The sequence below is a fragment of the Saccopteryx leptura genome, chromosome 8 (assembly GCF_036850995.1).
Source record: "Saccopteryx leptura isolate mSacLep1 chromosome 8, mSacLep1_pri_phased_curated, whole genome shotgun sequence".
Classification (NCBI taxonomy): domain Eukaryota; kingdom Metazoa; phylum Chordata; class Mammalia; order Chiroptera; family Emballonuridae; genus Saccopteryx; species Saccopteryx leptura.
This window is the reverse complement of record NC_089510.1, coordinates 10,611,144-10,627,896: the sequence shown is the minus strand read 5'-3', so window position 1 is coordinate 10,627,896 and position 16,753 is coordinate 10,611,144. Positions and strand designations below refer to the sequence as shown.

At 41.7% G+C, this 16,753-nt stretch overlaps 1 protein-coding gene across 4 annotated transcripts in view; it reads right to left on the bottom strand.

The window, feature by feature from the left end:
* Positions 1-205: 205 nt before the first annotated feature.
* The window catches only part of NRIP1 (nuclear receptor interacting protein 1), a 96,051-nt gene continuing 79,503 nt past the window's right edge, over positions 206-16,753 (bottom strand). For all 4 annotated transcript variants that reach the window (XM_066347958.1, XM_066347959.1, XM_066347957.1 and 1 more), the window contains one exon: positions 206-5,306. In XM_066347958.1, the coding sequence (XP_066204055.1) occupies positions 1,492-4,974 (3,483 nt within the window). In that variant the 5' untranslated portion in view covers positions 4,975-5,306 and the 3' untranslated portion in view covers positions 206-1,491. The remainder of the gene's footprint in view (positions 5,307-16,753) is intronic.

Sequence of the window (16,753 nt, the reverse complement as noted above, 5' to 3'; positions counted from 1 at the left end):
ATAGAAATTAAGGATGTATTCAGGAGAAGTTTCTAAACCATCCTAGAATCACCTGAGTTTGGTAAGTGGCCCTGTTATTCCATCCCTAAGGCTAATTAAGTAGATGTTACTCATTAGAACACATAGATAATCACAGATTTTCCTGAGATCTTGAGCCAGATATGAAAGTTGACCCCACCACCCATTTTGTTTTTGTCATAAAAAGTGTTCTGAACCCGATTTCCAAAGATACAACGGTAATACATATAACTACAATACTGCAAATATTTAGTTGATGTGGGACTGACTGTATTGGGGAAAATATAGGCATCAAATAGTTTTGTCTTTTTTTTTTTTTTTTAAACAGTCCTGTGTTCTAAGAAAAGTTATAAGCAATGGTTCTCAAACTTCATTGTGGAGAAGAGACCGTCTAGGGGCTTTCTTCTTAAATGTATTCAGATGCAGATGGAGACTCCCAGGTCCACCTATAGAGAATCTTGTTCTGCAGATCTGGGTGCTGCCTAGGAATACGCATTGTAAAGCAAGTGCCCCTTATGGTTCTAACGGAGGAGGTCTGGATCCAGCGTTAGGAAACCCTGGTGCCCAGACTCACAGGTACCAGAGTCATGGTGAGAAGTCACTTTACCAGAGATGGTGAAAACTGTCCAAAGAAAAGCCATTTTGCTACTGTTAAAAACAACTTCTTAAATATTCAGGAAACCACCTGACGATAAATGTTAACTTTCCTAATTCTGTAAAAGGGGGAATATTAATTTAATAAAGTTGTCAAAATACAAAAATGGAAATCTGCCTTTTTTTTTTAAAGAATCTATCAAACCACCATCAATTGTAATCAATTTTTACTAAGTAGTACAAGGTCTAAAGAAAATACATATTGAAAAGGACTCGGGTGGGAAAGACACACTGGGAACCACAAAACCCTTTCCAAGAATTAAAAAGAAATATATATATATATTTTTTAGCAAAAGTGAAAAATGTGGTTTTTTTTTCTAATTTATTTTTGAATTGGATAACGAAAAGTGAATCGGCACTAGGTTTTTTATTCGATGCTTATCCTTGAAAGAGTTATTGAACAATTTGGACACTTTAAAAAGTGTTATGTAGGCTGACTTCCAAAAAAAGAAAATAAAGTAAGTACCCTCAGAAAGACAGCAAAATGCATTTATCCACGAGAGATGGAAATTTCCATTTTAAATTATGCCTACTCTCTGTGATGATCAAGAATTTCGGTCGTTGGCTACTCACAGTGGTCTGAAGCCTACGGAAGTGTTTACCCACCAACCGCTAGCTCAGCAGTTTCCTCCCGACATCTGACGAAGAGCAGTGAGCAGTATGCATATTTAAACGTCACCAGGAACCAATACTTTCCAAAATGAAAAAAAAAAGTTTCAATTATACCATGCTTTTCTCAAATCATGCTCTTATTTATACAGATCTCAAGTTCATACTCATTAGTTCTAAAAAGATCCAAGGCTGACTGGCAGGTCAGTTCTATTCGGACTCTTTTTTTATCGTCAGCACACTCCCCAGGGGTCCATACACCTCTTCCCCATTTGCGCCGGGTGGGCAAGAGGCAGGATTTCCCAGATGGCTATTGTAAGGGCTTCTAAAACCGAAGAAAGACTCTTTAGTTTCTGCAGCAGGAAGGAACTCTTCTTTGATTGTCACCTGTGAGACACTCTCAGCAGAGGAGGGCTCCCTCCAGATGTCCCTGTCCGGGGTTTCTCGGCTGGTAACAGAGTTGCCCCCTTTCTGCAGCATGTAATACAGTATCGGGTTGGTTTTGGTCAGTCTCGGAGAGTCCTTTTCATACTCATTCTTATCCACGTCTGCGATAACCCACTTCATGGGTCCCTTGTCACTGGCCAGAGAACACCCATTCAAAAGCCCGGGTTCTGGTCGAGACCCCGGATAGCCCACGTGCTCCGGAAAAGGAGGACTCACGGGAGTTTTCACCGCTCCCGGGTACGGAAATGTCCTGTTATCCACGCAGCTGTTGTGCTGAGCGGAAGAACCGCACATCAGTCCATTTAAAGACGAAATGCTGAACTCAGGCTTGCTGTTGGTCACGTTATTTTTGTGTCCTTTCTTTTTGCTCTCGATGACAGAGTTACTCCTGTGCTGGGACAAATCTCTCACACAGTTTTCTGAGAGAAGCAGCTGTTTCAGAACATTGAAGCTTTTGCTATCTCTGGCCCAACTCCTATGTTCGTTTTCACTGGCTGAGCCGTGGCTGGCGGGGTATTTAAATTCGAGGTCATTTCTGCCAAATTTCGGCTCTTGCTGACTCATCAAGGGCCCGCACACCAACTCTGCGGCACCGTGACCGTGTGCAGCGTCGACCATGTTGTTTTTCACCTTTTTAAATGGATTTTCTAATGGCTCAGTATAAAGCTTCCTTTTTTTAGGGACCATGCAAAGATTCTTTGACTCTAGAAAGGCCAGTTCGGTATTTCTGGGACCGCTGTCCAGATCCTCCGCCAGGTAGCTCTCTTGATTTTGTCTCAGCAATCGACTTAACAGACCGTTCTTGGAGAAGGAGAAACCCTGAGGCGAAACCGGCTCCGATTTCAAGTCCTCGGAGGAAGCGGGTAAGGCAGCTGCGCTTCTCTGCATGGGGGGCGCCCCACCGAAGAACGGGGCGCCCTTAGGGTCGTGGCTCAAGTGCAGGTTCGTGTGATGCATGTGGAAGTCATCGCACGGCTCCGACTTTATTTTCACCATCAGTATCTGTTCGCTTAAAGCTCTGTCTGTAGGTTCCTGAGTTCTTTCATCTCGGAGAGGGGTTTTCTCTTTCTTTTCACTCTTCCCTTTGTTGGGGTTTCCCAAGAGCAACTGGAGGACCGTACGCCTTTCCAGCAGATTTTCTATCTCGGAACCGGAAAGTCTTGGTTCAGAACCCGTGGCTTGACTGCCGAAGCTTTTATTTTCTTCAGCTGCGTTTGTTTTATTTGCGAGCAGAGGGCTACTCAATCCGTCGACCCCACTTACGGGTCTGTCTGTACTGGTGGTCAGCTGCTGGCCGGGTCTCTGCTCTTCCCCGGAGGTGGCGGACGGTACCCCACACTGCGCTAAGTTCTGTAACAGTTTACTGGCACTGAAAGTCCCCGAGTTCTGGGCGCCTTCATTTAGGACGACCGGTTTCTCACCGTGAGGTTCTCTGCTTTTCGTCAGGTCCATCAAGTGGTTCGAGGTGCTGCTGTTCGCTGGCTTTTCGGATTGAGGGCCGCAGGTGTACGGCGGGGAATTCCACTTGATGACCAGCGGGTGCTGGGACAGGTTGATGGGAGACTCTGCCTGGGTGCAGGCCAGCAGCGGCGGCGTGCCGGCCGGGGTAGTCCTGTGCGCACTGGGGCTTTCGATGACCGAGGTCCTCGCGTAAGCCTGCTTTCTGAACTGGGCCGCCTCGCTCTGCTCTTCCTGAGGGCTGGTGTTTCGTTCCACATCTTCTTCGTTCTTATGGCCAAGCAGCAACTGAAGCAGTGTGACTTTCTGGTGTGAATTGAGCTTCGGATTCTTTGAGGTATCTTGATCTTCCTTGATATCGACGGTGGGGACCTTCGGGTCCCAGGTGTTCAGCAAGGACTGAGTTAAGTTATCCAGAGAAACAGGTGGGTCAGGCTCCGGCTTTTCGATCCTGTGTTTGCAAGACAAGTCTATGGGCACACAGCTGGAGTAGGCGCTCTCGTCCCCGCTGCTGTCGTCGGTGAAGCTCGGGTTGTGGTCGGAGAACTCGTCAATGGTTGTCGGCGTGCTGCTGTCCTCAAACACGCTCCCTGGCTCGCTGTGACTGTGTCCGTTCGTCGGCTTAGGGAGGGTCTGGCTTTTCAGAAGATGCAAAAGCAAACTATTATTAGCAGCTTGTTTTATGTGGTTTCTGTCCTGCGAGTTCTTATAGCCTGCGTTTTTGGGGGAAGAAGGAATGATACCCACGGGATTTTGAAACACTGTACTTTTGCTGGCCAGCAGTTTGCCGGACGATGTTCTTGCCTGACCATTAAGATGGCTTGACATGCCCTTCGAGAGCTGGAAACTGCCGACGTCCTTCTGGCCGTTTTCTTGTAACCTGGCCATAGCGGCCAGGCGTTCGCTCGCCGCCTGGTTTGCGTTTTGTGTTTTCAGAGCGTGCTCCCGAGAATACTGCTGCAGGTGGGCCTCGCTGGAGAGGAGCAACGCCAGCTGACTGCACGCCACGCTGGGCTTGGGCGACGTGGCGGGGCTGGCCCGCTTCTCCACCATGCTGGCGACAGCCTGCAGCCTGGCCGCACACGACAGGGGCTCGCTCACGACCTTCGTCCCACTCTGTCCCACGTGGTGAGGTGACTCGACAAACCGATCTCTCATGAGGTTCTTGGTTACGTCAGGAAGATTGGTATCAGGCTTTTGATCTTTAGCTTTGCTTTTCTTCAACAGGGTTTTTAAGTGACTTGATGCAACACCATAGCACCTTAAATCTTTCTCTGCTTTTAAAGAATCGTGGCCGAGGGCATAGCCTTGCTCCTTGAGGCTCTGCCGGATTTGCTGCGACAGGGCCACCGTCTGCAGCCGGGAGCTGAAGGACTGGAGCAGAGAGGCCAGGAGCGTGCTGTCCTGTTTGCCTCGAGGCACGCTGTCCACCATGCCAGCCAGCAGGGCCTCCTTCTTGACGTTTAAATTGACGATGGAGTCCGACAGCCTCTTCCGCTTCGCTGCGTTCCAGTCCTCCGAAGACTGCAAGAGCCTGGCTTTCCTGAGGTGCAGCGTGCCAGGTCCCGGGTAGGGGTGCGTGCTGGGAACCGGACCGTTGCTCTGACAGGTGGGAAACGCCGTCCCGGCAACGTGAAAGTTCTGATCTTCTTCATGACGGCCAGCAGGCTTCTTGTCGACGGCAGTACCTGACCCCTCTGCGGCCTGATGCATTAGTAATCCTTCTAGGTAAGTTAGAACAACGGAATCCTGGTGCACATCGGAGCCAAGCTCTTCTCCATGAGTCATGTTCAATAGAAGTGCTCGCGAGGGCTCGGTTTCTATTCACGTCAAAGGAGGGTCTTCCGTGGCCGAGTGGGATAGCCCTTCAACACGTGAGGGTCCGGCTATCACCTTCCATGGTCATCAGACAGTGACGTACCGAGACTTCTTCTGGCAAGGACAAAAGAAGACGCCAGCTGACCCCTGTGCGGCCTGACCACAGAGCCGGTCAACTCCTGGCCAGGAGGAGTGGAATTCCTTCACAAGCAGGTCTGCAGCAGCAAGCGGACACAGTCCTTAGCGAATCTCCTGCTTCTCCGGATTCATCTCGCTCCTCATTAAATGCAAATGTCAGCGCTCTAAACAAATAAAAATAAAAAATAGTTAAGGAGGTACGGAATTAGAATTGTGCTATGATACCTATAAGCAAAATAAAAAAGAGTAATTGCAGTTTTCATATATATACACACACAAATATATATATATATATGCATTATACTCACTTCTTTAGTAATTTGCCATTCCTATTAAATTAGAAACCTCTGTTGGAAATGCTATCAATTAAATCATATTATTAAAAAAATGATCAATAAAATATTTTAACATAATAGGACTATCTTCCAAAGCCCGCTGAGTTTTTGGATTTTCATGAGCACACTTTGGCAGAGTAATGTGAACACTGAGTCTACTTTGTAGACATATCTGGGTTAGGGAGCTGGCATTAGCTTCCGCACAGCATTGGGACTCAGGGAGGGACGGGGGCGGAAGTGCAGAGAGAGAAAGAGATGCACACGATACGGACCCTTGTGGTAAGTCCGTGTAGACCCACGCGGTATGTCCGCGCGGACCCATGCGGTAAGTCCGCGGGGATCCACGTGGTATGTCCGCGCGGACCCACGCGGTAAGTCCGCGTGGGGCTGAGACCTACAGAACAGATTCAGTTCTGACATCATCACCAAACATCAGCTATCCCCTTATGTAACTTTTAGAATTTCAGTTTTCAAAGAAATGAAAGCGCTAGCAAGTATAAGATTATTTTGTAGGCCTGTGCAATGCGCTGACAAACATACTCATAACTTTAAAACAACGGAGAATAATTCTTTATGTGCTCATTCAAATGTATCAAGGGTTTAGTGTGGTAATTTTTAAATTTTTATTTAGAATTTTTAAAAAAGATTTTATTTCTTGATTTTAAGAGAGAGGAGAGAGAGAGAAGTGGAGGAGGAGCAGGAAGCATCAACTTGTAGTTGCTTCTCACATGTGCCTTGAACTGGGCAAGCCTAGCATTTCAAACCAGCCACCTCAGCATTGCAGGGCGACCTCTATCCTCTGCGCCACCACAGGCGAGGCCCACGTAGAAATTTTAATGTCAAATACATTCCTACCAGACAGAGAAGATGGGTTACAGGAAAACCTGTAACCCCATAATTTTGTAAGATGTTCCTAATATAAAATACTCCTCTTCTACCCATGCTATTTCTTCCTTTTTGTGAGTTTGTATTAATAAGTATAAATAAATTAAAGTATTATCTGTGCTTTGAAAACCCTTTTAAAAAGATTTCAAAATAAAAAAAAAAAGAATTTAAAAAATGTGTTAGGGTATTTGCACCACTTTTTTGTTTTTATTGACTTTAGAGAGAGAAAGGGGCAGTGAAAGAGAGAAACGGGAATGTCGATCTGTTCCCGCAGAAGCCCCGTCTGGGGATCGAATCAGGAACCTCTATGCTTTGGGACGAAGCTCGAACCAACCGAGTTATCCGGCCAGGGCATACTTGCACCACTTCTTAGTTTAGAAAATATGGTTACGATTATACAGATACATATAACCAGGAGTATACACAAAACTAACGCATCGCCCTGTAGAAAAGTAGGTGAGAAACGAAATTAGAATACATTTAAAGGGAAGATGAATAATTGCTTCCAGAAAATTTTATCTAAGTCAAGGTGGTTATTTTTCATCAGTTTCTTTGAAAAGAAATTCTATAAACAGTACCAACACAGGTAGCTGAAAGAGGAGAATGAGCTTCTCATAAAAACCTGTTTTTTAATAAGAAAACCTGTAGATCAAAGACTGTGTTGACCGAGTGACTGCTTCAGGCGCGGCTGCCAGCAACGCCTACCACCATTCCGGCGGAAACGAGCGCCTAAGAAGGTAGGAACGCCGGGAGGACTCAGGCCGGCTCACTCACACCCTGTGATCAGAAACTTCAGGACACCGCGTGAGCCAAATCTCTTTGGATAACTACCGTTCTAGCTGTCAAACAACTGAAGTGGGAGAAATAAATAGCAATCCTTCCTACATCTTTTCTAAGTCTTGCCTTTTCATTTCTATAGTACAGACTTTAATTGAGAAATTCAGGGAAGAAAACAAAGGAGGAAAAATACTTGGTTACAATACGGCTCATTGGGACCTACAGATATTAGCGTATTATAAATGTTAAATATAACTACTGCATCAGATTATATATATATATATATATATATACACATATATATATAATATATATATATTTAAATTTCTTTCCATCGATTTGAGAGAAGAGGAGGAAAAGAAAGGAGAGAGAGGAAGGGAGAGGAAGAGAGAGGAAGAGAGAGAAGCATCAACTCGTTCCTCTTGTTTTTTTTTAGTTGTGTGCTCACTGATTGCTTCTCACACGTGCCCTGTGACCTCCCTGTAGGGAAGGACGTCCCAACCACTGAGCAACCTGACCAGGGATCAATATACTTATTAATGTTGAAACTGTTTACTGTTACGTTAGTATTAGCCTACCTTCTTTTCTTTTAGTAAAAAAGACAACCACATTATTTTTAACCACCGACATATAGTTTACTGGCTCCATTTTATATACCTCTTACTTCAGAATGCCACCAGGTGTGTAACACTACTTGGGGATATTCAGTTAAAAACATCTCAATGTTGACACACATGTAAGGATTTGACTTCTTCCACACCCAGTCTATATGCACACCTGTGTTACCTGCAGCATTCCTGACAATGGTGACAACTCAAGGGGACAGGGTAGGGGGAATAAAAATGACAGGGTTGAAGGGTACACACCTATAACCAGTCAAAACAATGAACAGAATCCTTGATTTTTAAAAGCAGATGATACCATCACTGATCAAAATAATGTGTAACAGTTAACTACCTGTTAAAAATAACCTTGCAGAACGAAGCAGCAGCCGCTGCCGCCGCCATATGGTGACAGGAGATGACCAGACTCTGCGTGGTGGCAGCACAATGCGACATACAGATCATGTGTCATGGAAATGTACACTTGAAACCTATATGATCTCATTAACCTATGTCACTCCGATAGCTCCAGAGATCTATTGCTCAGTATAATGAGTACTGACAATAACATTGTACTACGGTGATGAAATGTGATAAATACTGCTTCGATGGCACCTGTATTACAATACATAAATAAATGCATCCTAGTGACACACTACACACCTTAAATTTTCAAAATGTAAAACATGTCCAAGTTAACAGCAAGTAAAAAATAAAATGAGTTAGGCTACTTTAGATTTGCAAGCAATGTATTTTAAACTGGAATATTTATAAAACACTGTGATTTCCTTGCTTGTCAGCAGACCCATTCTGGGCTTGTGCTTAACTTCAATAACAATTTTATGAAGACTTTGGGTACTTGTCTACTTAGAGAGTCTCAACATTCTCTTCCTTCTCTTAAGGAGAGCCTTAAGAAACTCTCCTTGTATGGCGCACGCTTGTTAAATGACTTCTGTCAAAAGGGAACAGAATTATTCCAAACGTTTGGTTTACGGCAGGTAAGAGTAACTAAAGAGAGTAAAAGTGAGGGGAGGGCAGGAAAAAAAAGAAAGAAAATTTTAAATGAATACCTCACTCATTTTGCAAATCATGAGATTTCAAAAGGAAAAAATTAAGTTTAGAAACTAAAACGGAGTCTATTAGTATCCTGTCTTTAAACATTAGGTTGGTGGATATACCAGGCAAAGATAGATTTCTTTATTGAACATTTAAAATACATCTCTTAAAAGACGACCCCGAATGAACACGCAGGCTATGCCGTAAGAAAACTGGTCACTTATTCCAAGGCTGCACATCCTCCAGGCACCTCCAAATTCTCCCGGTGGCCTAGTATTTTAGTCTTTATTTGACACAGCTGGAAATAAATGATGAATCAATTCCCAAGATAAAAGGGCAAAATGCCACTTAAAAAAATACTTAGAAAATTATGTTGAAGTTGCAACTTTCTTTTAGTGCTTTAATCAATAAAACAGTTTCTATTTGCATCTATCCGAACAGTATAACACTCCCAACTGAGTGTTATATTGAGTCTCCGAAGTAGTTAAACTATTTCCATTGCAATGTATTTTTGCATTTTCTATTTGGAAGTGGTTTCTTCAGCAAAGAGAAATTTTGCTGTATTCTGTACACTTTTTAAAATGGTAAAACAGAAGTAATAAGATTTTGGATGAATGAAGGATGCATCTAATAGGATTCTTGTGGGTGAGACTACTTTTGGTTAAGAGATAATGAAAAAGGTCTTTCTTCAGCTGTTTTTAAGGAAAAGATTCAGTATCTTACTTGGAATAAAATTCTCCCTTCAAAACACATTCCAAGTAGTCACTCTGTATGCTATTTAGATTATGTCTAATGAATATCTCATGTCTTGTGATTGTTTCCATGCAATGGACTCCAATTTCTTCTGCATTATCAAGTAATAGCGATGTGAGTATTAAATTTCCAGGTATTTCTGCAATACTGCTTGAATGATTATTTGGATCCCTGGCTCTGGTTCTTCAAAATGCAGAAGTAAGGGGCTACTTAATCGTGGCATTCAACAATAATTCCTATTGTACAATATTATCTAAATTCCACTAAGGCTTATTGAGGGGACGCCTTTGATACAAAGGCTAAGAAAAATCCATTAAGATATCTTATTAAGGATTAGAAAAAGCATACCTTATTACAAAGTCCTAATTGTAAGCCTTTTTTTAAGCTATACAGATCCAAAGGAACACCTGACAGAACTCATTATGGTTCTTGAAGGTGAGACTTGAAGAAAGTTAAACAGGAAACAAAAACCCTAGAACAATTTATCAAGAGGATCTAACACCAAACATTGTATCAAAATAAGCAAGAGTAGCTTCACAAGACAAAGTCCAATGAACAGTTAAATTCCATAAACACCAGTACTTAACTTCACAGAATAAGAAAGGAAAGGTAACATTTCAGATGAGAGTTCTGAAACTTCATTGAAAAACAAAGACTACAGTGAGTCCTCTTTATAACTTAAAAGTTAGCTTTTGAAAAAAACAACAACAGCAACCACTAAGAACAAGAATAAAGGAAACAATGGCTGCCATTTCACGGCCACGAATAATAAGGGCAGAGTAGGAAAGCAGGTCTGAAATTTCATTTTGTCAGATATAGTTTTAGTCTTGAAAAAAAAGGGGAATCAAATTATTATATTCCCTATGACATAAATAGAATTGCAAGATAATAAACTTTCTTTGTAGCATTACCTTTATCAAAAGGTAGGTGTGTGGTTATACAATTGATGGGTGCCAAGAAAGTAAATTGCTCTAAAAAACGTTTTGCTCAAGTGAGACACTCAGCACCTGCAATTAGACCTCCTGAGCGTCCTGCCCTCTCCCAGGGGCTCTCATTGTGGATGTAAATTGTCTTCAGAGATGGGTAACAGAGCCACTGACAGCACAGGGAGCAGACCAGCTGCCTAGACCGCTCTCCACGGCAACCTGAAGGACTTACATATTTTTGCCCTAGGCCAGATTTGCTCCTAACTTCCAGGTCCATCAGCTTCAACTTGCTGTCAGCTGCTCCCGCGGGAGTAAGAGGCTGTCACTCACATTTCCTATTCAGAGACACTCGGTAGGGCACACCAATGCTGGACTGACTCAAGTGTTCAACACAAGATCATGTGTCTAAGGACCTCTTAAACTCTAAACTTCTATTTCTATGATTCCAAGTAATTTGTCAGATTTTAGTTGATAAAAATGACATGCATTTTAACCAAAACGATGGTACATTGTCAAAAAGTTGTAGACACAGCTGTGACCAATATATTTTCTTAACTTTTTGAGTGAATTCTAGGGGAAGGCAATGATTTTGAAATAGCCATACCCTTTTATCCATCCAATCCCTGAAAGTTATTTATCTTCACTACTTTCTTTTTTTTTTTTAATTTTTTAAAAAAATTTATTTATTTTAGAGAGGAGAGAGAGAGACAGAGAGAGAGAGAAGAGGGGGAGGAGCTGGAAGCATCAACTCCCATATGTGCCTTGACCAGGCAAGCCCAGGGTTTCGAACCGGCGACCTCAGCATTTCCAGGTCAACGCTTTATCCACTGCGCCACCACAGGTCAGGCCTCTTCACTACTTTCTTTAAAGGAGGCACCAAATTTCAAACAGATGTTTATTTATAAACTTCATAGAAACTTATATTCACACTGGATGTTTGCTTACCTCACAATGGCTAGACACTGAATAAATATAATAGTAAAGATTTAGGATCCCTAATGACAGAGAAAAATTCATGAGAGAGGTGAAATAATTGTTCTGTAGCAGAAACAAATATTCCCTAGAGTTGATAGAGCTAATTGGTAAGAGTTTCGTCTTTTTGAATGATCAGAAGAAGGCTTAGGTATATAAATCAGATTCAATACAATCTATCATCTATTTAATTCTGCCTCTATCATTTATTTAAAAATTTAACTTTAAATCAAAATTAAGATGAAAATGTTGGAGATTTTAAGTTAAAAAGGCCCAGAGAATCAAAGGAGCTAGAGAATGAGCCTAATCAACAAATAATTTCCACTTAAAAAATGCAGTACCTTCCTAGATGCTGTGTTGTATTATTTTAAAAACATAGCAAACTAGAGCTTGCTAAATAAAATTAATTCTAACTACAATTAAAAAAAAACTCCAGGAAGAAGGCTTGACTTGGGGCGGTGCACACACAATACGATTCCCAGACAGAATTCCACACCTGAGACCTTTGTAATGTTATTAACCAATGTCGCTCCAATGAGGTCCACAAAAATAGAAAAAATCCAGGAAGAAAAATGATTATACGATAAAGAATACACGTGGTATTAATTTGGTATCAATATTAATGTCTGTTTCTCTGCCTTCTACTATTCTCAGAGAAACAATGGTTTCTCTGAAGAAACATAAAATAATCATTAAAAATTATTTTGGTAGTACATGAAGTGTGGGGAGAAAGGGTTTAAATATAAAACCAACAGAGTATAGCTCTTTCGCTAGCTCTTCAAAGTTGCTTTCCATCAGGTTTCAAGAGCAAAATACTTTCCAATCATCAAAATAGGAAATATCACAGAGAATGGTGCTTTTCTATTCTGCTGGAGTTTACAAGTACACACATATATCCACATACTTCTGGGACTGGGGCATAAATCCTACTGAACTCAACTCTGGGTCACCCCCTCGCACCCCATCTCTAGAAAAGATCTGACACACAGACACAGCACAAGGTCAAGGTCACAGATCAGGAGGAAACGTCGCCAACAGGACTGATGTCAGCGCTGGCCCGGGATCACGGCTCCCGGGGTTTTAGTACACTTACCAGACGCTCTGCACTCACTCGCAGGGTACACTCTGTCTTAAAGATGTTCTCTGTCTTTGAAGACAAGATCTTCGTGTACTTTTTGTTACAAAGCACATTCTGCTAAAAATGCTACCGTGGATCACAGAATGAGAAACCGGTGTGTGTGTTTCAAAATCATGAGCTTCTCTGTGTGTATATGTATAGTATATGCTTGTATATGTATTTATCTATTTAACCGTTTGTTCTAACTAATCACTGCCAGGTGGTGATTTTGAAATTAACTTAACTTACAGATCCCCGAATTGATCAAGCTCCCTCATACCTCCAAACTTCTGTATTAGCTGAAATGGAAATTAATTGCATATTCCTCAATTTCTTGGGCCACTTCTTTACAAATACACAGATTTACCTGCTAAAACTTGGCTCAACTAGAAAACTTTCATGATGTACCCACAGCCATTCCTGAGAGTTTCCAAAGTATGCATTCAGGAAGAAACTTTGGTTATCAACAGCAGCAATAAAAGTGATTCTTAACGGAATATACTACTAAACAATGCAGTTATCTAACAACACCATAAGTCACGCTTCAACTTATTTCAACAGGATATTAAATTTACCTTAAATTACATTTATGAAACTAAGAGTCATGTGATGAATATTGTTACTGAAGCAGTGTCAAAAAATAATTTTAAGTAGGCATAATGCTTTTGAAGTAAATGGATAATAGAAAAGCTTTTCATGTTAATTTATACATCATCTACTCTTTCTTTGTATAACCTGCACGTTACAGTACATGCATGTGTACTCACTGCGTAGTTTTTCATTTTCCAAATATATTTTTTCATGAATTAAACACGTTTGAGTAAAAATACCAGAACTGATATATCCTAGAAAGACTGCTGCTTTCTCAAATAACAAAGTAAAAAGAAAAAATATATATCAAATTAACAGTGGAGTTTCCTTTACCAGGAAGAAGCAGGGTGTGGATATATCAACGTTACTAGTAACAGACACTTCATTTGTACAGGCGGTCCCGGGGTTATGAACGAGAGAGGTTCTGTACGTTTGGAAATGGACAGTGCTTATATGCACAGAAAGGTAAAAACAAATGCTACGGTAAGACAAACATCTGTCTAAGTTGCTTTAACAGGTAAAATCTACCTGTTCCAGCTCACATACAAATTCAACTGAAGAGGCCCTGGCTGGTTGGCTCAGCGGTAGAGTGTCGGCCTGGCATGCGGGGGACCCGGGTTCGATTCCCGGCCAGGGCACATAGGAGAAGCACCCATTTGCTTCTCCACCCCCACCCCCTCCTTCCTCTCTGTCTCTCTCTTCCCCTCCCGCAGCCAAGGCTCCATTGGAGCAAAGATGGCCCAGGCGCTGGGGATGGCTCTGTGGCCTCTGCCCCAGGCCCTAGAGTGGCTCTGATCGCGGCAGAGCGATGCCCCGGAGGGGCAGAGCATCGCCCCCTGGTGGGCAGAGCGATGCCCCTGGTGGGCGTGCCGGGTGGATCCCGGTCAGGCGCATGCGGGAGTCTGTCTGACTGTCTCTCCTTGTTTCCAGCTTCAGAAAAATACAAAAAAACAAAACAAAACAAAACAAAAACAAATTCAACTGAAGAACAAACCCACAGAGCCTGTCTTGTTTGGAACCGGGGACTGCCAGTACATCAAACTGTGACCACAAAGTCTACTGACATATTGTCTTTTAAAATAAATAGAATTCTTTAAAAAATAAATTATTAAGATCTATTTAGAAGAATCACTTATCAATGAAGACACATGTGTTTTTTGTATGCTGCCTGGGGGACAGGGCTTGTTGTGAATGAACCATGAATTCCGAGATCACTCTGAGGCCTGAAATGACCCAGAACATAAAGCTTCCTAGATGGCAGGTTTGGGTCAATCTGGGACTGAGAAACATCAGCACAGACACAAGCATGGGCAGACACAGTGGTGATACCTGTCGGTATGAACTCAGGAACCCGGACAGACAATTCATGAACAAAAAAGAAGATGCACCATGTACCCGGAGAAGGTCCACCCTTAAATATTCAGAGGTACCTTTAGAACTCTGTTCTTCCAATAGGAAAGTACAGCTGCCGGCACACCAGCCAGTGTACTTTAAATGGTTTTGTTTCTATTGGAGAACTTGCCGCCCATACTTTCCCTGACCTTTCCTTTCTGCTCATCTGTACACAGAAGCAACTGTCTACAGCCATCGTCCCCGCAACGGTAGCCGGTCACATCAATCTGGGAGCCAGCCTCGCTGCGGTCCAGGTCTGGGGACGCTCAGTCCCTACAGCAGGGACCGCAGCCTGTGGCCCTTGCCAGGGCACCTGACACTCAGAAAGACATACAGACTAAGGCGGATGGTGGGAGTAAGGAGGCTTGAGAAGAATCTCCCGTTAGCCGCAGAAGAAACAAGAACAGCAGTCTAGATAACAAGGTCAGCGTTTTTCTGATTTTATCAGACCAAACACAGAAAAACAACAGAAAAAAATTTGAGCAATTAAAATAAAGACAACTACTTCTATCTATATACTACTGTCATTATTCAATCAAGTTAAAAACTATTAACCCCAAATACTTTAGCCATGTAAGAATCGCAATTTCTTTATTATAGTCATTGTCTTTCTTTTGTGTGTTGTTGGTTTTTTTTTGGACAGAACGATGAATGAAATGGCACACATCTATTATACTTATCACTTCTGTTTAGTTCACCTAGTATCAATTATTTAAAATTTTATATCAACATTTCCTACTGTTTATATATTGTTTTTGTTGCTTTGGCCCTTACTGCGTTTTCAACTGTAGCATTTATATAAAATAAATAATTTGTTTCATATTCTTGTCATTACACATGAGGATAAAACACATACCTTTCTGCTTAGTCCATTCAACCACACGATCCTATCATCATCATCATCATCAGGTGACAAAATATCTCAAACTTAAAAATACATCACAGAAAGCATTTCTGACTCATACACTAAGCCCCGTTTGCCTATAATCAAGCTAACAGAATAAGACAGCGCTTGAATCTGTGAGTCTCAGCTAAGCGCGCACACCCACCTGGACAGCTTCCCTGAGTCCCCCCAGGCTGAGTGAGGACAGCTCCTCATCTCTGGGACTCCACAGCACCCAGAAGATCCTTCCATAACCTCATGAACACTTTCATTTTGGTTTGTTCACACCTGCCCCTCCCCTACAGTGTGAACTCTTCATGGGCCAGAATCACATACTTATTACCCTTACGCCCTAGCACCTGGCAGAGACTATATACTCCCTGCAGCACAACTAGGCAACCTCTTGATGCCTCCCGAGTCTGTGACTGAGGGCTGGGCTGTCATAATGCTAAGGTACTTTTAGATTTAAAATGATCGGATGCTATTCAGAATGGCTGGTCTTAAAGTTAAGTCCCCCTCCCCCACCCTCCGAATACAAACTAACATAAAAAATCAAAATGAAAGATTATAGTATTTTACTTTTTGCAGAAAGTTCTGTGGGTTTGAAAAACATGTGTGACTAGTATTCTGTTAGAACACAAGATTTACATATTTTAGAAATATATATATATATTTTTAGAAGATTTAAAAGTTTTTATAAGAGGATCTTTAATTTTAACATTTGTTTATAAAAAACTGATCATATTCATTTAGTTTTCTTTAATTGGCATCTTCACAGGAAAGATTTATAGAATCTAATATGCCAATGTTTCAAAATATATTTTTCCCCTATGAACTACTCACTCTATAAAAAGTTGAATAAAATCTATTTAATAATAAAATATTTCATTGAATTTTCTTATATTGGAGATGTGTGAAGAAATGATGTATCACATCAAAATACTCCCTAAAACCAGACAAATCCAACACATCCTAAAATACAGTTATGATAAAATTGGGTAAGAAAACCTTTATGAATTAACTTTGTCCTGTGTCAACCACAGTGGAGAAACAGCTTCTTTATGCCCTTTTAAAAAAAAACACAAATCAATCACTGACATAAACAGTAATGCCATATTGAAGAACTTGAACCCTTTACATTATGTTATAGATTAAATAAAACCAGTCAAAGCTATTCTCTGGGTAACCTTTCTCATTTGAACCTGTATTTGTAGAGTTTCAAGAAGCTGTGTTTGGCTAAATAAACTGTGTTTGGCTAAATAAAAACACAATCCTACCATAAAGAGACTCATTTAGGATGTGTAAAAGTAGTAAAATTACTT